The sequence below is a fragment of the Salarias fasciatus genome (assembly GCF_902148845.1).
Source record: "Salarias fasciatus chromosome 7 unlocalized genomic scaffold, fSalaFa1.1 super_scaffold_4, whole genome shotgun sequence".
Classification (NCBI taxonomy): domain Eukaryota; kingdom Metazoa; phylum Chordata; class Actinopteri; order Blenniiformes; family Blenniidae; genus Salarias; species Salarias fasciatus.
In genome coordinates this window covers 8,678,145-8,703,347 of record NW_021941229.1, presented here as the reverse complement: position 1 = coordinate 8,703,347, position 25,203 = coordinate 8,678,145, and the positions used below count along the sequence as shown (strand labels likewise).

General features: G+C 41.8%; 1 protein-coding gene across 3 annotated transcripts in view; it reads right to left on the bottom strand.

Moving 5' to 3' along the window:
• plppr1 (phospholipid phosphatase related 1) overlaps window positions 1-25,203 on the bottom strand; it is a 48,182-nt gene that overhangs the window by 13,380 nt on the left and 9,599 nt on the right. For all 3 annotated transcript variants that reach the window (XM_030084382.1, XM_030084379.1, XM_030084381.1), the window contains exons 2-3: window positions 16,025-16,134; window positions 5,384-5,572 (exon numbers count right to left, since the gene is read on the bottom strand). In XM_030084382.1, coding sequence (XP_029940242.1) covers window positions 5,384-5,572; window positions 16,025-16,084 — 249 coding nt within the window. In that variant the 5' untranslated portion in view covers window positions 16,085-16,134. The remainder of the gene's footprint in view (window positions 1-5,383; window positions 5,573-16,024; window positions 16,135-25,203) is intronic.

Below are 25,203 nucleotides of genomic sequence, written 5' to 3'. Positions count from 1 at the left end.
TGCTAATCAATGAATCCTTTCTTCTTATTCTTCTTTGTTTTAAACAATGACCTGAACTTCATCTGGATGTGTTTTCTGGAAGTATTAAGTGGAGTTAAATATACCAATGACATTCCTATGATAAACTGTAACTTACTCTGGTATTAGTAGCATTTTCTCTCTCTGCACATACTCCTGCTTTGTGTCCCCTGTGGAAGACATTACTAATGCATGAGGTGATCGGCTCTCCCCAATTAAATGGAATGAACTGCTGATCACAGGGAAGGCAGAAAGTCTGCAGCTTCACTCTGCAGAAATTACTGTTTGTATTTGCGGAGGGGGGAAAAAAATATTATTTTTAAAATAAACCAAAAAAGAAACTAAATATCAAATTGTTGATTAGTGAAATTAGTAATCTTCAACGCCACATTGTAATGAATGATTGACCTTGAGACAGCTGTACAAGACAGAGTAGGAGATATTAAAGATTCAGCCTTAGCAGATTTTACTGATCCATACTGTACCATAAAACTGCCCTGCTTGACTATCTTTAGGGTTTAATGTATCATTTTCAATGAGAGACAGACAAAAAAAAAACACCCAGTTCTGCTTTCTCCTTCAACTCTACAGAGAAAATTAGCCCCTTTCAGCTCATCACTTTTGTTTCCAGGAGCAGTTTTCAGTTTAAAAAAAGGACTACCTACGCAGCTCCAACCAGCAAACACACAACGAGTGAGAGAATATAGTAGAGCAATTAGCATCTAATGAAACACACACTTCCCTCAGGATTCAGGGGGAGAGGAATTAAAAACGCAGCTAAAAAAAAAAAAAAAAAGGGGAACGTCTCTAAATATATGCGAGTAGCGCTTTGTGTCTGCAAGTGTTTGCTCATGCATTTACTTTAAAACAAGACCGTATGTAAGGATTCTGTGTTTACAGTTTGTAATGGAGCCTGAAGTGAAAAAAGAATCAATTACTGCTGTTTTAGGCCTTAATCTCTTCCTAATGAGCAAATAATTTCCAGTATTGCTGTAAAGGGACGCACTAAAACAAGTGGAATAAACCACCGAGGACGGACACTGACATGGAAAATAAATGGAGTTTCTCACTTTGGCAAAGTTTACGTTGGGGAAACGGCTCCGCCGTTGTCACTCGGCCTCTAAAATTGACATTGTTTTTGTTCCACATCATGGTTCTGTCATCAACTTCACCTCCAACAGGTTTATAGACCGTCACGGCGAACACGACCCAGCTTCCCATTGGTCCGGCCACGCGGAACCGTCGGCATGAAGCACTGCCTGAGCGCTAACTGGCCGGCGTCCCGGGCCCGTCGCCGTCGATTCTGATCGGCCGTCCTTCTGCTTTACGACAGAGCGGGATACATGGCCGAGCACCTGACAGAGCGCTCTCAAAGGGCGCGATCAAAAAGTTTGGCGCATCATACAGATGGATAAAGAGGCTTTGGATTACCAAGGCCAAACGCAGTTTACTACAACGAACGCCGGCCTCAGAGGAGAAACAAATAACGGAAAACAGCTGACGAGGCACTTTGTGAGGAGCGGAGATGGGATCCCAGACAAAAGGTATTCATCACTGATTGTGATAAATGTTAAGTCTCACAAAGCAATGAAGTCACAATGAAGACTAAACGAAGAGAAATACGCTGAGGTGTGATGGGTTATGTGCTCTTACAAGGCAATGACTTTTTTGTGTTCACCTTGCACGAAGATCATGACTTTTTTCAAGCTTTTGGAGCAATCAGTGCAGCAGAGTCTGTTGGAACCGCACGCAGATGCTCCCTCTTCAAATCAGCCCATCACATTTCCCCACGGGTCAGAGCACTCTTCCACATTTTAAAGCAATTTATTTTGTTTTAGTGCACATGTCAAAACGTGTGTGTGTTTGTGTGTGTACAGGTGTGAGCCACTGTGGTTTTTGTCGACTCATCACAATGCAAATTAGTTCCGGGGCATAATCCGAGCCGCCGGATGACGTTTTATCGGTCCGTTAAAAGTGACAACGGCTCCAATGTGCTCCTGAAGTGAGCGCGCCGCTAATGGCGCTTGGTGCTGGAAGCCCGGGAGAGAAACGCCCCGGACGATGAACACATAAAAACAAGAGACACGAGGAGGAGGCCAAAGAGCAATATCTCTTCACAAATAAACGGGTGGCGCCGGTCCAGGAATCTAAAACAATGGCACTGGCGATAAAGAGTCCCTTGAAACTGTAATAGAAAGGAAACTGTGTGTCAGCTAAAGGAGATAAAAGCAACTGCTGAAAGCCTTTAAATGATGTGTTTTCAAGAATTTAACTGTATTCTATCTAATTTCATTTTAAATACAGTCTCCAAATACAGACAGTTGATAAAACACTACAGAACCAATGAAGCCAGCTCTCTTATTCACAGTGTCTTGTTATCACCAGGACTAAAGAAGATATCAGACGTACCTATATGAAACTTTAATGAAATCCGTACTCGCTTTAAAATTTGAAAAGGGCTAAGAAAAAGGTGCAGCTCGCATCGCGGTGTGTCAAAGGGAGTTTAACAATTCAAGTCCTCGAATAAATAAATGATCGTGTCTCCGTCCAGCTTGTGGACGGCGCTCTCTAATTTGTCCGAGAGCTGGGAGTCGATCCCAGCTGACCACGGGCGAAGCACAGTCGCCGGTTTAAGAAGCTGTAAAGTACACAGAGAAAGAAGAGTACAAAAAGAAAACCCACACACGTACACAAACTGTGTACAGAAAAGCCCTCAAGCCTGGAATTAAACTGGGGACAGTTGAGTATTTTTCAACAGGATCTCTCAAACTGGTGAATATATAAATCAAATAATTTTATCATACCACCAACATAAAGAGGGTCCACTGCACACGGTGGTCTTATAACTGTACATCACAAGCCTAAAAGCCCAATTCTTGCTGTTTAAGTTAAAACGCCTAATGGACTCAGCAGTGTTTGATCTAAGCCGGCTGGCAGCTCCGCAGTCTTTACACTTTGCTGAACTACAGCGCTTCTGACAACACAGATAAATGGGAAGTAAAATAGCTGCTGCCAAAATTCGACTCACTGTACAACTGCAATGAAGTGAGGAGATAATACGGCGTGTTTGCAGTTATCTTGTCACCGCAGCGTTTTCTTTTCTCCACCGCCGATGGGACGGACGACGCCCGAGTTTGACACGTATGAACCGCGAGACGCTGGAGCAATAATTGACCTTCAGGGAGCGGCGAGTGAAACCACGCTGAACTGAAAACCGGGGTCTGTATTCAGCGGCTGGACTCATCTCCTCCTGCACATATGGCCCGTATCGAACGTGAAAAATTAAATTATCACATCAAACAAGGAAATGCAAACACTTCTGGGGACGTGTTCAGAAAATATTTGACAAGGGTTTATTATTAGGCTGACTCAGGGCTCCACAGGCACGCAGGATCTGGGAAGAGGAGGAGCGTGGAGCTAAACTGACACCTGGTGGTCAGGTGGTGGAACTACCTTTGAGCCCTGACACGAACGACTGCAGCCTTCGTCTGGATAAAGCAAGTGCAGATGGATGGCATGCTTAAGTCAAAAAAAAAAACCAACCTAAATTTATCTATTTCTGTTTGACTAAAGTGCAATAAGTAAGAGTGAAATGATTAAGGACATACTCAACCTATTTGACTACACACACACACACACACACACACACACACACACACACACACACACACACACACACACACACACAGTCTAGATACTGGACCTGTTGTGTTGTATGAATTACGCGTATCGGAATGTAAAAAGTGTAAAACCTGCTCAAGCAGGGCATAATAGATTACATTTTTTCAGTTTAACATTATCTTGAATACTTTTGAGTCACTTCACAAGACTTTTGAATAAACTCACAAGCTATAGTCTAGGAGTGTCAAACATAAAGCCTGCGGACCAAAACCGGCCTGAAATAGGCTCCAATCAGGAGCAAATTATTAAAAATTAAAGGAAGACATTTACTTTCTCATTTTTTTTAACACATTTCTTTAGAATAGCAGACAAAACAACACTGAGACCCAAGCTGAGATACCACTGATAGCACCGTGACAGCTAGCAAACTAGCATTAGCCTCAAAGCGCTGAAAACGCTGTAAGAGAGAGTTTGGAAAAACATGCATAATGCAACAACTATAATTAGAAGGTTTTGGGAAAATTCATTGTATTTTGCACCAGAAATCTTCATTACAATTGACTTTATGTTGAAATTGTGGTATTTTTGGTGGTCATTGTTAGGTTTTGTGAAAATATAGACATTTTAATCATGTATACTTTAAATTTAAAAGTTATAATGGCAGTCCAGCCCACTCGAGATGAAATTGAGCTGAATGTGGCCCTGAATCAACATGTGTTTAACACCCCGGGTCTGGCTTTACCTAAAAATACGATTACTTCAACTCATTGCATACTTCTGTGACACATTTAGATTATACTGAGGACACTTTTAACATTATCTTTCAATATTTTCACTTCATCACTCAATACTGAAGCAATACTTTTGCTTTTCCTCATAATAGTTTGTCAAAGTAGATCGATTTACAATTAAAAAAAAAAAGTTAATTGATTTTATCTTAGGTTAATCTTGGTATAACCACTCCAAAATAGTGTTGCTTACTCTAATTTGAGGTTCATAAACATATACCTGCATGTTATTCTTCAGGTTTTTCAAAGATTTAAGTATTTTTCTTTGCACAGAATCCAAAAACAGTCCAAAATCACTCTGCGCTCTCTGTGGGCAGGAGACGCTGCCTACAGCTCCCTGCGTGGCACCACTTCATACGTCACGGCCGCGCTAACCGCCAAGTTCTCCAGTGCGAAACAACAAGTCGAAGACACCAAGTTCAAAACGCTGAGAAAAAAAAAAAAAGTCCTCCTCTTCACAAAATCGAGGCCACGCCGATCAGCTGCCCCGTAAAAAGACTGACACTTGTATGAAACATCTCCTTCCATGTTTCTCTTCCTGTGGTTAACCGCCATCAGAGATGCAGCTGCAGTCTGGCACAGACAGAGAAAATCAAAGACTGATATCAAATGTTAGTTATATAATCCCTCTTTTAGCTGCACTTGGAATACTACCAGGAAAGTAGGTCGTGTCAAGGGAAATTAGCGGCATTGCTGGATGGAAACTTTCAGACCGTCGACACTGTTTGGTCGTATTTACATCACTCCATTGACGAATTGCGGGCCGGGCTGGCTCGAGAACGCAGATGTGGGAATAAATTACAGAAGAAAAACATCACTCAAGATTGCAGAAGTGGAGAAACCCTGACGAAAGACGGGCACGTCACCTCTGAGGAGCCGCTCGCAAAAAAACAAAATGTGGTAGGAGTCGAGTGGAAAACTAGATTTTTTTTTTTTTGTTTATTTTTTTTACTCACGATAGCCGTGGGAGCGGCGGCCACCACGCAGTACAGGATGAGGGGAGGGACGAAGCTGGACTCGTCGGTGCCCGGGTACGGCTTCATCAGCTCGGCGTCGTTGCAGAAGAATCCCTGCACGTGCACGCTGAACAGGTCCGTGCACTCCATGTAGTAGGCCAGCAGCACGGTGCCAGACATGATGACGAGCTGGAAGAAAAACATGCCGGAGCAAAGAGAGAGAGAAGGGGAGAGAATTTTTTTTTTTTTTTAAAAAAAGAAGAAGTGGTTGACTGTCCGTGATCTGCCGATTCAGGTTTCAGTGGTTTGAAAGTCCATTTTCTTCAAGGAGCCGCTCTCCTCTCAGCTGTCCTCCAGGTTTTTACACAAAACTACCACAGAAATCCTCTAAAACCACATCTCTCTCTCGCTCTCTCTCGCTCTCTGTCTGTTTCATACTAACTCTGGTCTTGTACATACACCCCCCCTCCACCACAACTGGCACCACCATCACTTACCACCTCCCTTCCTCCCTCACCCCCTCATCCTTTTATCCCACCAGCATCATCTTTTGTCTCTGGCCTCCTTTTGCTGTGTTTCTCCAGTCAGCTGCAGGCTTCTTTTTTTTTTCCCTTCATACATATACGTTTATTTATAGCTTGTTTTCGTCACTGATAATCAACACGGAAACAGGAAATATAGCACAGCGTGGATTTAAGCGCTGGATTTTGTGTTTCTAAATCAGCTTTAGTTCTGTTGTTTACTCACAGATGTGAGGGACACGATGCTGAAACCGACGTAGGAAACCTGACGGCGTTTAAAACCAAAGCAAAGTAAGATGACAGATCAATCATTGGCCCTGACTTGCTAGAAATATTAACAGAACAGTCACAAACCATTTCGAAATGCTCCACATTTCATTGACATTAAAAAAATAAGTGTCTAAACGGTTGTACTGTAATAAGAACAGCATCACCAGAAAGCTGTATCTCTGTACTTTCTGGTAGTTTCTGAATTTTCAATATATCCTACATGGTCTTGGACTTGGATGTACAAACAGAAACACAAGGTTCAACTTTCTTGGATGTGGATGTAGATGGCCATCAGAAAATCATATGAGGCTGGTGTCAAATTACAGGCCCTTGATGCTGAAGCTACAGTGACAAAGAAGCTGCCTAAAGGGCAAGAACACTATGGACTGAAAAAGGATAATATAATATGTTAATCTCTTGATAATAATAATCAATAATGTTGATAGTTTTTAGTAGGATAGACGTCAAGAAGAAAAACTGAAAATATGTTGCATCTTCGTCATCATCGTCCTGTGAAACAGGTACGTGAGCCCCAGACATCCAGAATTAATTTCTTAACTTTACATGTATCAATATTTTTTCTGTAATTTAGATAGATAGAGGGTGGAGATACATGATGCAGTAAATAAACACTATGTTCAAAGCTGATGTGCAAAAATAAGGAAAATGTGCAAGCGTAAAGCGATGTGTTGTTGCAATAGTAATCCTGCTCGGACGAAGAGCGAACTGCAACTTTTCTTAAAAAGAGGTGAGTCAACGTTAATTCAATTTATGACACAAACTACTCAGGTTAAGCATTTAGAATGAAAGCGGATCTCTGGGAAATTGCACAAGGTGTGGTGGGGGATCATCCAGGATTAAAATCATTAAAAATAAATAAATTGGGGTCTCTCAAGAAATGATTGGGGGATTTTAGAGGCCCCATGAGCAATCTGAACCTGTCATGACGCCAGATACCACACCTTTTGAGATCTTAGGTTATTTTGCAGCTGAAGGGGGGTCAGTACTGTCTCGTCATCATCTAATCTGTTTGCATTTGAAGTGAGCAATGCATCAAAGTTGCTCATTCCAGTTGCTTGTAATGCTTTTCTCCACCACCAGATGTCACTAGACCACTGCACAATGGAAGGACAACCCATCACAGGCTGGGACGCACAGTTGGAAGTTCGTTTATTGAGTAAATACAGGAAAAAAAAATGAATAAAAAATCTCGAGTAAGTTAGATTTGGTAAAAAAAAAATTGAAGCTTTGTACATCCAGGGGGTTTTCTTTGATCTCAACCTAAAAACAGACACACAGTGAGCTGTTAAGATTCTCAAAAAACATATTTATGTTTTTAATATGTTTTTTTTTTAATACACATTCAATGTTTTTTTGTAACTTAAAATCAACAACACCGCTTCCTCAATCAAATCGGCTCTGACTCCATTTTTAAAGCCAGATAATTTGATCTCCTGATCGTTATGTAAGGACGCGAGCCAGACCGGACAATATGGCCTGTGGGGTTCAGACAGCGAAGGCAAGAAGGCGACTGTGTTTACAGAGAGAAATGCTGGCACATCCAGTCCTGTGACAGATGGCCACTTGGACAAGTCCAGGTGTGTGTGTGTGTGTGTGTGTGTGTGTGTGTGTGTGTGTGTGTGTGTGTGTGTGTGTGTGTGTGTGTGTACTGTTTTTGTTGCCAAGCCAACTTTCTGAGTAACATAAAGCTAGTTAGTTAGACGGGTCTTATTTTGCTTCCTCCTGCTTTGAAGAACTTCTCAACAAGGCTCTCTAACCTTAAGGAGTGCAGCTATGAGGAAGTCTAATACCTGTCGAAGCCACACCACAATTATATTCACCACTAAACAGCAACAAGAGAAGCAGAACCACTCAGACGAGCAGAAATCCTCTTTGCATCTCATTTTTAAAGCCGCCTGACCACACACAGATTCATGATTTCAGAGACAGACAGACACGGGAAGCGTTTCATGATTTTTGTTTCACAAACAAGCTCCGGCTGGGTAATCGGATGACACATTATTCATAGGTTTCCTCTGAAAATATGCAAATTCCTCGGCTTGCAGAAATGCCATGTAATACCCTGTGGGATCACCTACCTAAGGATGTCAGATTTACAGGAAAATACATATAAACAGGCTTGGGAAGATTAATTGGAGGGATGGGCTCATGTAGCAGAATGAATTTGTTGAACTTTAATAAATTGGTATAATTTAATTCACTGTGACCTTCTACTTATTTGCATTTCTTCTTCTTTTTTTTTTTATTAATAAGCTCAAGCTCGCCTCAAGCATAGACGTCACGACCAGGTTTGTTTTTACTCACCGGTCTGGATTCAGAAAAAGGATTATTATTTCCCTCATTGACTGAATCCTTAATAAAGACAGAAAATGTGGATGGCGGCTTGTCATTCTGACATGTTACATTACAGAAAGCAAATCTTTTGTGACTCAAAATCCAAACCTGGAGACCTGGAGAAGAACCAAAAAACATCCCAGACCGGGTCCAGGTGCTCGTTTAGCAATGCCCGCATTCTATCCTTGAGATCCAATTGCCTTTGGTAATCCGTAATGAAGATCAACGAGAGATTACCAACCAGGAAAGAACAGGCAAGAGGATCGCAAAACCGCAGGACTGTGTGAGACGACAGCGGTCTTCTGGGAAACCGCACCAGGAGGAAATGAGCTGGAAACGATCAGCAGAACAGGAACCGAGTCAAACTGGGTCAGATCTACTGGCTGAAGATCTCCAGGTGAGCTGAGGTGTACTGGATGCCCTGTGCTCCTCTCAGAACTGAATAACTCAGCTTTTCTGTGGGAAAGTTTTGGAGCCACCGTACTAAAAATCCTAGTATTTCCTCAAAAACTCAATCCTATCTCCTTCTCCGTCTTGAGGAGAGTCCATGAGAGATGGGCAATTTCACCATGCTCATCCCATTTCAGACTCTTCCCTTGTCTGAATCACACAAGGGCTTCTGTGGTTCTACGTCAGTCATAAAATTACCTTCAGATCAGGATGGCAAAGTGCGCCGACTCTGTTGAAAAAAAAAGGCGCAATCTAAACCCTCGAGCGTCCTTTCTCGACTTTTTCCATAAATCGACTCTCCTGTGACAGCTCCACACCTGGACAAACGTCCCTTTCTCTGCATAAAGCAGAACTGGTAGCTCCATTATGTTGGCTCCCCAGCCAGCGTCATGCCGCATTAGCGGTGTGAAGGGCGGACTGACAAGGCTGCCTGTCATAAAACCGTTATACAAAGTTACTGCAGCACGCCATTATCCTTCTCCAGTGGAGGGTACAATTCATCTCTTTTACCCAAACCGGATTTTTACTTTTTTTTTTTTTTTTTGGTGGCGCCATTCACTTTTTTATGCAAGTTCTCAGAGTCCTTAGGTACAGCCATCATTCACAAAATGAATCAAGCCACAACACGTCCATGAATCTAATAAGACATGACTAGCTTCATCAATTTATAAATGTCAGTGTTATAATATAGTCTCTAGAACTTATATTTGTACTTACATTCCTTAATCCTATTAACAACCCACATTTAAATAAATCTTTACCCAACGCTTCAGCCATCCCAGAGTTTCCTTCCCCTTTCCCATTTCTCGAATCTTTGAACTGTCAGTCTCGCCGCACGTCTCCTCCCTCGCATCGCAAAAACAACCAGGAAAACGTTACATAAATCCAACACCGAGTCCTAGATTTTCATTTCACTGTCAGCTCGTGTTAACACACACAGGAAAAAGACGGACAGAAATGGGCATCTAAGCCTGGCTTTGCCGAGCTTTGGACCGTGATATTACACTTCTGTTGTCAGACGTTGTCTTTACATGACATACAGGACGGCCACTCCTCTGTTTCCTCAACATGTGCTCAAAAAAAAAGGAGAATAAAATGGCAAACAGTTGGCTGTTGAACTGAAGACTGAGCCCCTGTCAAAGACTTCAACTCAAGTTAGAGTCTGAAATGAAATGTGATGCCACTGCACTAAAAACCTTTGAAAAGAAAATCCCAGCTTCAACAAAGGTGATTCATCGGCCGATGGCTCATTCGTATGCTAAGCTGAGCATCTTGTGCCATCTGGACTGTTCGGAGCGGTCAGTGTTAATTGAGTCCGTCTAATGACTGCCAGCGCTCCACCTTGAGCTTCCGGACCTGTCACTGCATTCGTTGAAAATATAGGCCATCGCCTACTGTCTCTCTCTGCGAGGACTTGGACCGGGCATGAATATAAAGTTGAGGCAAGATCACTGCATTAATATTAATTTCCAAAACTTTTTTTTTTTTTAGCCTCAGTGTGTTTTTGAAGATGAACCAAGTGCAGTATTTATCCTGGAATTCTTCTTTTTATTTCAAATTTCAAAGGAGAGAACAATCGCCTTTATGCAAAGTGCAGCGGAAACCGTTTCATACACACACTGATCAGACTCAGTAATGCTATTTCTCCTTATTTTTGGTGAAACATTAAAACACTACATTATTTTCTCAACTCCTGAAAACTACTGGATATAGAATGATGAAATGTTTTAAACTACAGGTGGTTTTGAATCTCATTGAAGCTCTGACGTCTTGTGGTTTCACTCTCAGTGAACGAATGAAAGGAAAAAGCAAATGGAAAAATAACAACAATACAGCTGGATTCCAAAATTCCCTTTTTCATTCAAGCTATAATTACAAATAGCAGTATTTCATTCACCTGTCACCCGGATCGGTTCTTTCACTGTAATCTTGACCAAACATCTTTCTAACTGTAAAACAACATGTTTTACCACAATCATTTCTCCGTGCAGGGATGTTTTTTGTGTCCAAACTATTAAATCTAGACCTGCAGCCTTAATTAGGCCACATGCTGTTGCTCAAAAAAAAAAAGAGAGAGATTTACCATGTAATTCCCCTGATAAAAGCCTCCCGTTAGAATCCCCCAAGTCAAAATCTGATTGCATCAGCGCGGCGAAGAGAACGACGGATCAAAACAGATCTCTCCCTGTGGAGATGAATCATTTTTCTGTCTGTTTTTCTTCTTCTTTTTCTTTCTTTTTTTTTTTTGAACTAATGACAACCCAGAAAATTATTACACCGTACCGACAACATTAATCGAGGTAGATGAAAGACATGTTAAGAATAGTCTGGCTGTTTTAGGAGGCTGCAAACAGAAACAGTGAGCGGAGCCAGGTTTTTGTTCTTGCACACAACCTGAAAAGTCTGAGCAGCCCTAGTTACTTTAGATTAATGAAAGCCTGGAGCCCTGTGCATTATATAATCACATCTCGGGCAGGAGCGAGATGTATCTGTCCTTTGCTCGGCGCTGGCCTCGACAGCTGTGGGTTTTAATTCGATTCTCCTTTTTTCCTTCCCTGTTGTTGCTTCCATCGTCCATCGTTGCTTCCACGGTCTTACTGTGCACCCTTTGATCCAATCGTCCTCTTGTTTGTTTTTTTCATCCACCTAACTGCAAAAGCAAGATGGCAGCAACAACTGAGCGCTTCTTGACGTTGGGGGAACGCATGAGAGAGAAGCAACAAGTTACACAAGTAAGCAAACAAATCGCCATAAATAAACGTCCAGCCTGTCACATCGCCTCTGGCGCCGAGTGCCGCGGCCCCGGACGCTCCAATCGGGACGCTCCGTTCGGGGTCACGTGACCACAGTGTCCCCTCCGCGGCGGTGCGCTCGTGACAGGAAGGGTGAGTAACAGAAAGACGAAAGAAAACCCAGGAGAAACAAAGGAGCGGCGAAAGACTGAGGGGAACAGAGAGGAGGATGAAAAGGACGGAGGAGAGAAAGAGCAGCTGTGACAGCGTGAGAAATGGAGAGAGGAGAGGAGGAGGAGGAAGAGGAGGAGGAAGGGCTGAGAGAGAAATGAGGCTGCAAGGATGTGACAGAGACATCTAAGATAGGGGGAAGAGGGAAGAAACAAGGATGGACAGAACAAGACAGAGTGATGGAAAGGATGCCTTTGAGAGAAAAGACTGAAGGAACAAGGGAAATGAGTGGAAACGGCAATGAAAGTTGCAAACGCTCGTTCCCCTGCAACACTGAGAAGACGCTGCCTCTGCTCTGCTGCAGTGTGAGACAAAGGTGTGATCATTTTTGCTAAGATTGAGCTGCACGATGCAATAAAACAAGTGCAGTCAGCTGAAAAAAAAAAAGACAGAAATGCAGATTTTTGTGCCATGCACCGACCACCAGTTCCAAATTCTGCTTTCCATGATTCGTCAGAATTCTGCACATGAGACGCGTATCAATTCCTTTACGGATATTTCCAAATCAGTCTGACGTTTCTCATCATTGCACAGCCTGTCATGGCACACTGTGACTCCAACAGCAACAGGAAGCACCACTGAGCAGAAGACGTGGTTGCATTTGGCCAAGAAAGCTGAGAGTTGTGCAGTTTGTAATCGATGTTAGGTTAGTGAAACAGTCAAGGGTGATTTACTGAACATTAGATTTCAGGGGTGTGTTTTTCTCCCTGTGTTTAAGCATTACCTCCACGTCCTCAAAAAGAAAAATACACTGTTAACTTTGCCCTTTTTTCCTCAGAAAGTCTACAAGAAATCTTCCAATATTGAATCTGTTAACGATCTGATGTTGAGGGAAACTCAGCTGCTGAATGTAAATGAAGCATGAAATCAAGTTTCTTTCACTTAATTTATTTTAGAAGATGATTTGGAGGAAGGCGACAGCTCAGAGAACCACAACTGCATTGAGAGGGCGAGCGGCGAACGCCATTTGAATTCCACTTCATAACAGAAAGGTCACGCATTGACCGGGATCCAATAAGGGAATTTCATTAACAAGTATAACCAATGATCTCATCAATATTGATCATTTCTGAACAGATTAAGTCAGAATTTGTCCCATGTATTGAAACAGCTTTATATTCGTCTTCAGTGAGTCTGCAGCTTGGATCCACATGCTTATCGACTCCCAGTCGATATTGAGAACTATATAAAATGATTCGTCCATAATAACAATCCTCTTTTGTCGTCTGTGTACTCTTTAATTTTTATGGTGTATTGTTCTCCGTGTGTGCCAAACAAGCAGCTTCATCACATGACCTGTGAGACACGATCGGTCTCAGTTTCAGCCTAGATCTAACAAACTTTGACTGAGATGACCCAAAATGTATTTTTATTAATCAAACAAAACGTTATGGCCCATCCTTCAGTCCGAGGCCGAGCGTTTCCACCATGCATCAACAACCCAAAGCCTGTGTTAGCGGCACTGAATAGATGTTTTCCTACAAGCATTAGCATAATTATTAGTTACCTTTAAACCCTCTGTAGTTACATCCTAATTAGACAAATTGCAGAGTCGTGATGAGCAAAGCCCAACTGAGCTGCAGCCACGACACCGAGCGCTGCAGACGAGCAAACGGCTGTGGCCTGACAGACGGACTGAAAGAGTCCTGGAAGGATTAATCATGTGTCACATTTTCAGAAGGGAGATCTCAAAGTATAGAAGCTCTGAAAACAGGTTTGTATTTGGTTGTTTTTCTATATTTCATGAACTTGATGGCTTTTCGATGTGGTTTTCGATGACTGTTTAAGTTGGGGGTGGTTAACAAAAAATAATAAACAAATGAATAAATAAAATCCTTTGAGCCACGTTAGAAAAGAAACAATCCAACAGCCTGAGGCAGATGAACACTCTCTTCTCTCTCTGGCCAACAACACAAACCTTAATTTAAATTATCGAATGCGCCGACTGATCAATAACGTCTCTCCAGAAAAGCAATATTGCACCTCTTACTGAAGCAAAAAGAAAACAGAGTTTCCAATGAGGATTACAGATCAAAACAGAAAAGGTTTTTAAATGAAACAGTGCTCTTTAACCTACGATCAAGTGAATGCATTTGGTGATTTCCTACGTTTCTAAAACAGCGTCTATGTTGTACAATGATGTATAACAAAGGTGGCCGAGTGAAAAACAAGTCAACTTTTGACTCTCACAACAACCTACAGGGGTCAAAATTGGTAAACGTTCAAGAAACCTGAACAACTTGAACCACTCGTCCACTGAAACATGGCTTATTTATCACGACTATGTAAAAACCCATCTCACCCTTCACCAGATGTTCTGCGATATTGCTCATTACTTTTCATGATCTGAAACTTTCTGGAAATGCTTGAGAACTTGATGAAACCTGCAACATTTTCAGCAAAGATCCGATGACGAGATTTTAGGAAACAGTTGTGTGTTTTACGCTGTAAAGAGTGCATGAGTCGCCACAGTGAGTCGATGCTAATGTCAACGCCGTTCCTGACGCAACACCAAAATAAAGTCCTGAAATATCCACACAGAGGCAGGAAGATGTCAAAGTGAAACTCTCCCGCTGTACACACCCCTTCACATCAGCACAATTCGCTCATCTCACATCAGGGTCCCTCCGGTGAGGAACATTCTATTAAAACCATCATTAATCTCAACGGCCATTATAAACAAAACTTAATGGAGTCTTCATTCATCCGTCTTTCACAGCACTTCATCTGACTCAGGGTCATGGGAGGATGGAGCCCAACCCAGCCGACAGTGAATCAAGACAATGTTCGCAAAGAGAGAGCATTCACGCCACTACAGTTCTTCCACATTATTTGAAAATGGTTAAGCACCTGCTCAGCGAGCGATAAGGAACTCGTCTTGTCAAAACCTCTCAGACATTGCTCTCTTTGAGAATAAAATGTGGTGTTATCAAAACCTAAAGGTTTCTCTGAGAATGTGGATGTATTTGAGGTAACTTTTCAAATGTCTTAGAACTAATTATTCCACCTTAAAATTAAAATGGGTAACAGTGCTGTAAAGGGTAATCAGCTGCTTTATTTCAGACTGACAGACTGAAAGAAGACCAGAGCGTCGAAAGGCTTCAAGAACTCCAAATCACAAAATATCACAACCGAGTCCAGCTCCAGGCGGTCCATGATCTGACTTGATACTCAAAACTTACAGACTGTGCTAAATCCGGTCACTCTAGATCAGGGGTGTCAAACATAAGGCCTGTGGCCCAAAGCTGACCTAAAATTTCAAAGAAAACTCAGATTTTTTTCAGAAAAATATCTTAAATGCAGTGGATACAACACAGCACTGAGACCTGGGCTGGGGTTAAATTCATTTCTGCTGGTAACTGTTTGGTTTTGCAAAAAATATAGACCTTGTCGTCATGTAAACTCTGTGCCACAACAAAGAGAATCTCTAAAGCTGCAGATTGATGAGGTGGCCAGCAAGTGTATGTTTATCGAAACAGACACTATTTCTGTTTCACAATCTTTCTTTTGGACGTCTCTACTTTTGCACACAAGGTTACGTTTCAGTTGCATCACTCACTTATCCGTGGGCGCCAAGTCTGCAATCAATACCACACACGGTGTTAAGTCTCATTATGGACGACTGTCAGAAAATGTATGAAAGTTGGTCAAGTGGGAGGCTGAAGGCAGAGAGAGCGTCACTCAGGGACTGCTGCGAAGGAGTGTGTGTGTGAGGGAGAGAGACGAGCACACAAAGAGATAAAGAAGAATGGAAAGTGTCCTGAGACATCTCTGTGATTAAGGACTGTGAGCTGACACAGTAATTAAATATAGAGAAGCATCACTCTGACACACACACACGGATTCATTTCAGCACTCATTCCAACACTTTACGCTCCGGTTAGCTGTGTATAATTTACCAGAAGAGGCCATTTCATGACGGTTAAATTATCATTCAACCCCACACACGCACGCAAACTCCTTGGGTACGAGAACTTCAAAAAAATAAAAAATAAAATAAAAAACTAGAGGCAAAAGTCAGTCATGTACACATAAATCTCACGCTTCATCCCCATAAACACGCGCCTCGCAGCCACACTCACCTCTACGAAGATGAAGCATGGGATGATGGAGTAGCTGCGCAGGGTGTTGTTGGACGCCATCTTGTCTCCTGTCGGGAGACGCGTGCTCTCAGGATTCACAGCAGCTCACTCTGAGGAGACACAAACGTCAAGTGTCAGCTCTCATTAGCGGACGGTGACGAGCGACGGGCCCGAGTCGTTTCTGCCGATTACGCCACATCTATTTCATTAGACGTGCTCGGCGAAACGGAGAGTTGATGAGAAGCCGTCTTGATATCCGACCAATCACCTGCCGCCAGAACGGGAGAGATGATTGAATCTGAAGGCCTTGATGCAAGTTAATAAGGAAGTTTAATGAAGATAAACATGAGAAGAACTGGAAGTACAATGGTTGAGGTTGGGTTTTTATTTTCAAAGACAAAGCAAACGTTTCAAAAATCCTTTTTGAATTTTCTGTTTCCAGTTTCACATACAGTCTAAAGTCTCCAGTGTCCTCAGATTTATCTATACACACACGCACACACACACACATCTTCTGCCCCGTTGGTTTTGCTCCCGCTTTGAGAGAGATTAGAGAAGCTATTTACTAATTAATAACTAAAAAGATGGTTATTTTATGACCCGGTTACTTTTCTTACTTTCAATTGTTCTTGTATTCTAATTTTTTCAGCCGTTGTCTGTCAGGTTCCTCTTGAAAAAGACATTACAAAATAAGGTTTTTACTGAGCTAGTACTGAGTAAATGCAGGATAAATAAAATACAATTTTAAAAAAAAGCATTATCTAGTCACTAAAACTGCTTACATTTCAGAAAAAGCCCAATTTCTGATTTCTGAATTTATGCTACTAATTTGTTGTTTTGTGGCTGCTGATGAAATTAAATATATGGCAAACATTTGTTGTTCCTTGAATGTTATCTAGAAGTTTCTCGTCTTGGTCTCCTTCCTCACATGGTTGCCTCTGTCATGATTAATACAGCTTTCATGTAGGAAATCCCGCCTTTCCCAGTGGATGAAGGAGGCCCTCATTATCCCATATCCATGAAACTAGACGTTTGGATTGAGAAGCCAAAGGCAAAGATTATCACTGCATGGAATCAGTCAGCGGGGCAAAAAGCGGCTGCTTCCCAGAAGCTGTTTAATTTATGAAAGTATCCATCAAGGCCTTCGACACCCATCGTAACACTTATTCTGAAAAAAACTGGTGCTTTCTGTCTCGGCTTCTGCTTTTCTGTTAGTCACAACTTCTTCTGTGGCACTTTTACACATTTCTGTCCTGAATTTTCATCATCAGGCAACGAGAACGAGTCCTCCAAGAGATCTTTCATGACCCCTTCAGCAACGCTTCATTAACAAGAAGCACTGATGGAGCTGATGATATTCGGATCACTGTGCCTCCGTGCTTCCATTTTCCCTCCGCCGTCTTGTTATTCTGCGTTTCCTGACAGCGTTCATGTGTCACAAACAATAACGTGTGGAATCCCCACAGAGAGCTGGTGGCTCGTTAGTAAGCGTGGTAAACAAATCGCATGGAGAGAAAGAGAGGGGGGCCTCTAAACATGGGCTGAAAAAGAATCTGGGTTAACTTGCAGCGTTGCTTTTCTCTGCTGACCGCATGTTTAAGATGTGTGGGTTTAAGGTAGATTTAAAAAGTGGCTGGGGAGAATTCAAGTACAGCAGTAAATTGTTCATTCATTTGTATTAATCAACAAAGCTTTGGCCTCCCGCAGATGTAAAATGAGCATAAATGTAATTCGGGGATGTAATCACTCTTAATTTCCTAATAAAGTAGAGCAGGCAATTCAAGAGGAGCAGCGAGAGTGGAGAGGAGGTTTGATCACCCTTACAACTTTGCAGGGGTCCCGGCACCCCCGGAGCGACTCCGCTTGCACTTCCTATAATTCCTCTTGAGCCAGACGACGGATCCCAATGTAGGAAACTGGGATCAATAGAAAAACTCTTTGGTTAATCTATGATGCCTCGAGGCGAGGGGGTTTTCAATCCGTACCACGAGACGACATACAGTAAATTCACAGTGATGACGCCACATTCGGGTAACTACTTAGAACATACTGACTGCGGGGTTGAGTCCCAACGAAAGCTGTGACAACTTTGATCAACAACATGCTCCAAATGCATTAGACTGCTGTCTTAACGTAGCATCTGAATCAGAGCACCAGGACAGGTATTTGTCTGTTTCAATGATACTGGTCGCATTTGATCAGTTGCAAGACCAACAAAAGTGCAAGATATTTATCAACTAGTTTCAAGCAGGATCCAGAAAAGATCAAACGAAAGGTCAAGTGAGCTGTCTGGCAATTTGGACAAAACTATGAAAAGAAATTTTTGTTGTGCGCTTATGAGATCTTTTTAACAAAGCCTTGACAGAATCATATTTAACAGCGAAAAGCCTTGTTCACAGTTCAAAGTACATTTTAATTAAAAGTTCTATTGTAAATTTGTTCTGTCCTTGCAGTCAGGAATGCAAAAAGCTGAATGTGGGAGCTTGTACGAGTGTTTCTACACGGCTGAGAAAAAGAAATAGGACCCAATTTGGAAGATTTTATCATGCATGTCTTCTTTTATTACTTTATTTAGCTCGATCGCAAATTGTTTTCGAACAACTGCTGCTCATCAACAATAAACAAGAAGTATGAAGCCTGAACATTTCAGACTGAAATGTGATTGAGGATGCTGAATTTTATACAGTGCTACACAGAAATAAATTTCACCAGCGCAAAACATTAATTATCAGCAAAAAAGCAACTAATTTCAGAGCTTTGAGCCGACAACAGTGTACATACGAGACAATGTATTCAGCAATAGAGTGGTATTTTCACTGCATGAGTCTCTACAGGCAGAGTAATTAAATTTATACTCTTTAAGTACTTTTCATCCAATTGCACCTCTCAGAGAACATAAAACCTGATTCTCATAAGTTAGCGATGAAAATTTGAGACAAGAACAAACTAAAAAATGTGAAAACAGGCAGTGAGTTATGTCAATTGTTCATTCATGTCACAATAGATCAAGTTCAACAAGAAGATTCCCAAAACAATTCAACAATTTCAATATCATCATATTCCTCACAATCCTATAACATCCACTGCAATTTAATGGGAATATTGATATGGAGCCACTGTAAAATCAACAGACTGAATTTGGGAAATGAGCCTCTGTTTTGCCGACAGCACATGAAAATAAAGCCTGTCCATTAAATATGAAGCTTCAGCCAGCAGCTTTCAAGCCCAGCGCAACATCTGCAAACAGCTGGGAACAGATCCCCTCACGCTGTGTGTCGTCAATAAAATCCACTTAACGCCTATTGTGGTTACACACCGTGTTGAACACACGATGTTTGTGAGACCACAAAATGAAAATAAGAAAGTCATTCCAGAGTGAGAATCAGGATTGTGCAGAACTGCAATCCTGAATGCAAAAAGAAGCTTCCAGAAAAGAAAAGAAAGAAAACCTCTAAGTATGTACATTTACTAATGTTCAGAGTTGATTGTCAGGCTGACGTTTTATTGCGATGGCTTTCTGGGCTCGCTTCCCAAACAGATCAATTCTGTTCGATTGTGGGCACGTGGTATTCGACATCAAGCCAACGGTCCACTTCTTCTCATTTTGCGCTGTTCAACACAATCAATCTGTCACGTTTAGTGAGTAAGTGGACAAATTATTGCAGGATTAGAAGCTGCACTAGACGCCATTACCACAAATTATAGTTATTTTTAAGATCTGGAGGCTTTTTTTAACTGTAATGTTTGGACAACAGTTTGGCACTTAAATGTTTCCCGGGCAGCACGCTACATTTCAGAAATGCTGATCAGACAAGATGATTTCTAACTATGAATCTTCAAAAAACAGACAAGGTTCAAATCAAAACAGCACCAAGTTTTCATTATCTGGGCTAATAACCCGAGATGACACTCGCACGTTCGAGTCCACAGACTACAGATCTAAGGACAGACAAGAATATAGCAAAAAAAATAAGACAAAACTTTAAGTTTTTGTATGCGAGGCTTCACAGGAAATATTAATGCAAAAAAGCATTAAACAAAACACTTTCACAAAAAGACAAGAAGCAAATAAAGCTATAGCTGAGTTCTTCAATGCATCAAAATGTTTATTTTTCACCCAGAACATTCCTGTCAACCAACAGGTGCTGTGATGAAGAGATACTCAAGACAATCCGCTGTGCCTGTTAGTGGTCATATTGCTCAGGCTGGTGATCCTTTGGAATCAACCACAATCAATGCAGCCATTAGTCGTGCATATTTTCACCATAATAAAAGACGCCTCTGCTTTGTGTAAACCTCACACACAAAGCCGTGGCGATCGGCGGCCCTCACCCTGCTCTGAGGCCGAGCGCTTCGCTCACACAGTCGTTACAGGCCGGCACACACCGGAGCTGGCAGGTCTAATCAGCTCCTAAGTGCCTGTCCCGTCTCATTTACCACTCAATCCAGGCTACCGAAGTCAGCGTCGGGTCGCAATAATCCCACTTCCGCTCTGTCGGCGCTTTGCAGCTTCAGCAAACAAACATGTCTGTGATCACGTGAAACCGCTTAAACTATTTCAAATCAGGTAACAGCACGATTACATCTCATACACCTGCAAGAGGGGGTCAATAAAACTGAAACTTTACACCGAGCCAGTAAAAGTTCACTCATACGGGTGTACCAGTGCAGGAAAAAGCACTCCTTCATTCTTGAGTGACAGTCACACAGAGAGGGTTCAGTAGAGCCAGACAGGGCCGGTAAAAGCTTTATGGATTTTTTTTTGACGGCCCAGCGACTCGGGAACCCACTAGCCGCTGCGCTGCAACTCAATACCCTCTTTTCAAGGACACACCGGCGGCGGAGAGCTGTCAGGTGAGGTTCAACTGAGGTTTCCACCGAATATATGTCTCAGTAGCACAGCTCAAAAAGTCAAAGACGCTACTTATCACAAAAACAATCCGAGTGTCTCCAGCACACGGTGACTTCCGTGATTAAAAGCGGGTAGAGAAGCAGCAAACTGTTCACTCAAATGGTCAAAAGAAGCGCTGTGTAATAATGGAAGCACTTATCACAGTAACACTCTTCTGTATCCGATATGCCAATATATGATGTCTTTCATACAAATTTCCTCACAGCAACTGAGAGAAGTTAAATTATTCAGAATTCCTGCAGCTTCCTCCACTGAACCACGTTTTTATTGAGCCAGTCAAAGGGAAACGTTTAATCCAGCCAGATGTGATTTCTTCCCATCTCTTTGTTGAATCTGATTTGTATTTGATGCCTTGGTGTAATCTGCTGAATAACTCCCAATGCATGCATGCAGTAGTAATGAGCAACAGGGTGCACGGCTTTCCAAACACACTGGCATTAAAAATGCATGACTTTATATTTGGAACTTTGCAACATCAGTTATAATGTGCAGCACAGCTGGAAATGCAGAATGTATGGCTGAACATAGAAGAACTACAACAAGTTAAAGGTTTAATCAAAAGACAGTTATGTTTCCAACAATCAAAAAACCCAACAGAAGGAAGAGGTCAGGCAGGACAATCATTTAAGACTAATTATTCACAAAGTAACAAAAACAACTAGTGAAGCATTTCACCCACGGCCTGTTTAACACCAGTTAAAGGGATACTTCAACATTTTGTCAAATTGGCCCATTTAGCGCAATTCCTTAGTCATTTGGAACAGCATACTTACTTTTTTTGTGAGGGCGAGCTGTTGTTTTCGGGACAATGGAAGTGAATGGTATTTTTGGTTCCCCTCGTCAAACTCATCAAATACACAATCCAACAACCCCAAAACACTTTGGTGGACAAGTTAAAATCCGCACATTCACTACGCTGTGGAACACCAAAATAATATTGTAGCGTTATGACACTGAAGCAAATACCGGGAACTGCTTTTTCTTTTGAAATCACTACGCCCAGACGCCATATTTAGTAAGTAGTTCCGTCTTAGCAATCTTCGCATAAACAACTCAATCTCGTAATTTTGCATTAATATTTCACAGCGTAGTGAATGTGCGGATTTTAACTTGTCCACCAAAGTGTTTTGGGGTTGTTGGATTGTGTATATGATGAGTTTGACGAGGGGAAGCAAAAATACCATTCACTTCCATTGTGTCCGTCCCGAAAACCTTCCCCGACTCACCTCTGAATAAACAATAGCTCGCCCTCACAAAAAAAGTAAGTATGCTGTTCCAAATGACTAAAGAATTGCGCTAAATGGGCCAATTTGACAAAATGTTGAAGTATCCCTTTAAAGAGTCTTTTTCCACAATTAAAAAGTGTCTCTCTTCTGCAAAGAAAGAGAAACTGTTAAGTCAAATTTGAATTGTTGAAATATTTTTTTGGCAAAAAAGTACTCCTTTACAAAAAAATATATAGATTCAAGGGTCAATTTTGGAATGAAAAGAAGCAGAAAATACTGAAACGTCAAGTTCCTTCAACATCAATATCAAACTCATACATCAACCACGAAATCGAACCGGTCTCTTCATTGTTACTCTTTTTTCAGTACGACCACCATCACCACCATTGTTTTAATATACAATTAATAGAGTGATTTATTTATAGATCTCTTTTCTTTCTACATAGACTCAGACTAGCATTTTATTGTCGCCCTGAAAGTTTAAAAGACTGTTTTCATCGTGAAATGTGGTTCACAGCATCAAATATTCGACACAGATGCAGTCTCTGTTCTGTTTTCAAGAGAAAACGCACTCTCATTTTTCTTGCTGCAGCAATTTCCGACACAAAAGTGTTTAAACCCATGGCTGCCCAAAGAGTAGAAGCATTTGGAATTAGCTTCTTATTATTGTAATTTCAATGCTTCGAGAGTTCCCAAAACCTTAAATCTTCTGAGACACGTTTTATTTTCAGAGAGCCTTAAAAACTGTGGTGCCAGAGCTTTTATGTTGTGATGTTCTGTGGGCGGCAGAACAGAGGGAATAAATTTTAAAAAATAAAGAAATAAATAAAGTAGCGACAGTTGGACTGTAAACATGATGATTTTACCCTGGGCTCCGTGACAGATGATCCGAATCAAAAAATTTAAGGGCGCCGCAGTCAGTGTCAGGGAGTTTACACCACATTCATTTATTTCTCACTGACTGGAACAGCCTCGCAGCGCCCAACAATTGAACCAAGGAAAAGCTTTAACATGATCCCTCTTTTTGCAGCGCCTCAGGAAATTATGACTTCAAACGCCGTCGCGAAGATCACAACCGAAGACCGCTCTTTTCTTCCGATTTTTTAGAGTCACTTCGTTACAGCTGGATGAAAGGTGATCGGATCGTCTTCCCGGAGGCGGGCTCATCAAACCAGTGGCCCACAGGCCCTGTCAGGACTCATCAGCACATCCTCAGCTCAGCCGCTCGGCTGTGATGACTTTGTCTAGACGCGGCTGCTCTGCTCTTTCGGAGACGTCCCGGGCTGACAGTGAAAGATCGAGCCTTGAAATATCATATCTGATTGACCATCTCCTGGTCTGCGGCTGAGTTGCTCTGCCAGACCGAGACGGCCGCCTGAATGGAACTGAGCCGTCACAATGACAGAGGGAGCCGAGAGTCGGAAGCCGGGCGCGTGAAAAACAGATATTATCTTGTGTTATCGCGGTCGGCATTCTGCCGGTGTGGCCTCAAAGTGGCATTTCTCTCTGCGCTGGAACAAAGACACATCTGGTTGTCAAAGTCTAAGGAATCTCACACGTTTTAGGCTGAAGGCAGAGATTTGAAATCACTGCAGAAGGAAACCCTGTGAATTCACTGCACTTCTGACCTGAACCATGTCAGCACAACTGAAAATTGAAAGGTAAAATGCAACTTCACAGAAAGGAGAAGTCTGTTTTTTATCTGAGTTTTTATATGGAGCGTTCTTTTCAGTTGTTTCCAATAAAAACTACTTGCCAATCTGCTTAAATCGCTCCGTTAAAGCAGATTATTTGGACGTTTCAACTCTGAGCTTTTACAAACAAGGAATTAAAAACTGCTTCACACAACAATGTGTCATTCTTAAGCTGCTACAGATACAACCATGGAAAAAAAACAACCGCTGACAGTTGTTAAGCCTGCAGCATTAAGCTGGAATTTATTGAAATTCATTCCTGGACTTTTTGGATCTAATGAGTTTAATGTTGCTGTTAGCATGCTGCAGGAGGAAAAGAAAAGATTTCTGTTAGTTTTCTGGTTGTTGTAATACATAAGAAAATCATCATGAATAAATCATTTTCGTGACTTTTGAAGAATACAATCCCCAGACGTCAGAAGGTAACGTTAAGGTAAAATTCTCAGCATCATCTCCAGCAAATTTCTGCGATTTAGAGTTTTGAGTTCCAATAATTGGCAAGAACACAAGCACAAAAGCAGGAATCCAGGAAAGTTACTCACTTTCATCCCAATAATTTCCTCACGATATTTTAATATGGCACTTGTTTCGATCAGTATTTTCTGAGACATGTTTAAAAAAGCTCCAGAGCCCTGCAACCCTGACCTGGATCAAGCAGTATAGATCGTTTTATTCAAGGGACGACACATTGTTTGCATCTTATTCAAGACTGGTCAAAGATATTAAAAAGATGCATGAAGAAAAATGCCAATTTGGAGGGCCTGAGATTTTTTAGACAGAGCTTGTTCAGTTGACATCCTTGATTAGTAACAACTTTTTTTCCCCCAAACAAACAGATCTTCCTTTGGGATTTGATCTTCAGCTCTTCTGGCGCTTTTTACTAAATCTTCAATAAAAATCTAACAGATGAGAGGAGTGAACTCTGATCCTCTGATCCTGATCAGTCATTTTTAAATACCTCTTCCAGCAATCTTTTTTCTGAAACTGTTTCTGAAAACGCTTCACGACGAGCCGCAGCATGTCTCATTCTGCTCTTCCTCTCTGCTGAGTCTACAACCGCGTCCACAAACAGAGATGTCCCGTGGCTGACTCTCTCGCCAACTGAGCATCTTTAATGCTATAAATAGTCTGTTTTCAATCTTCCCCTTGAAGCTCACTTAGAAGTGCTTCCTGGGAAATCAATCCATCTTTTTTAAAGCTGTCGAGAATCATAATTATTACCCTGCTAACAAACCATCAGTCATCGCCTGAGTCTAAAGGCCTCGGTCCTCCATTAAACCACCGTCTTCACATCGATGAGATTTCCTTCCAGACCTTCACAGTCTCACACAGTCAGTAAAGGCATCG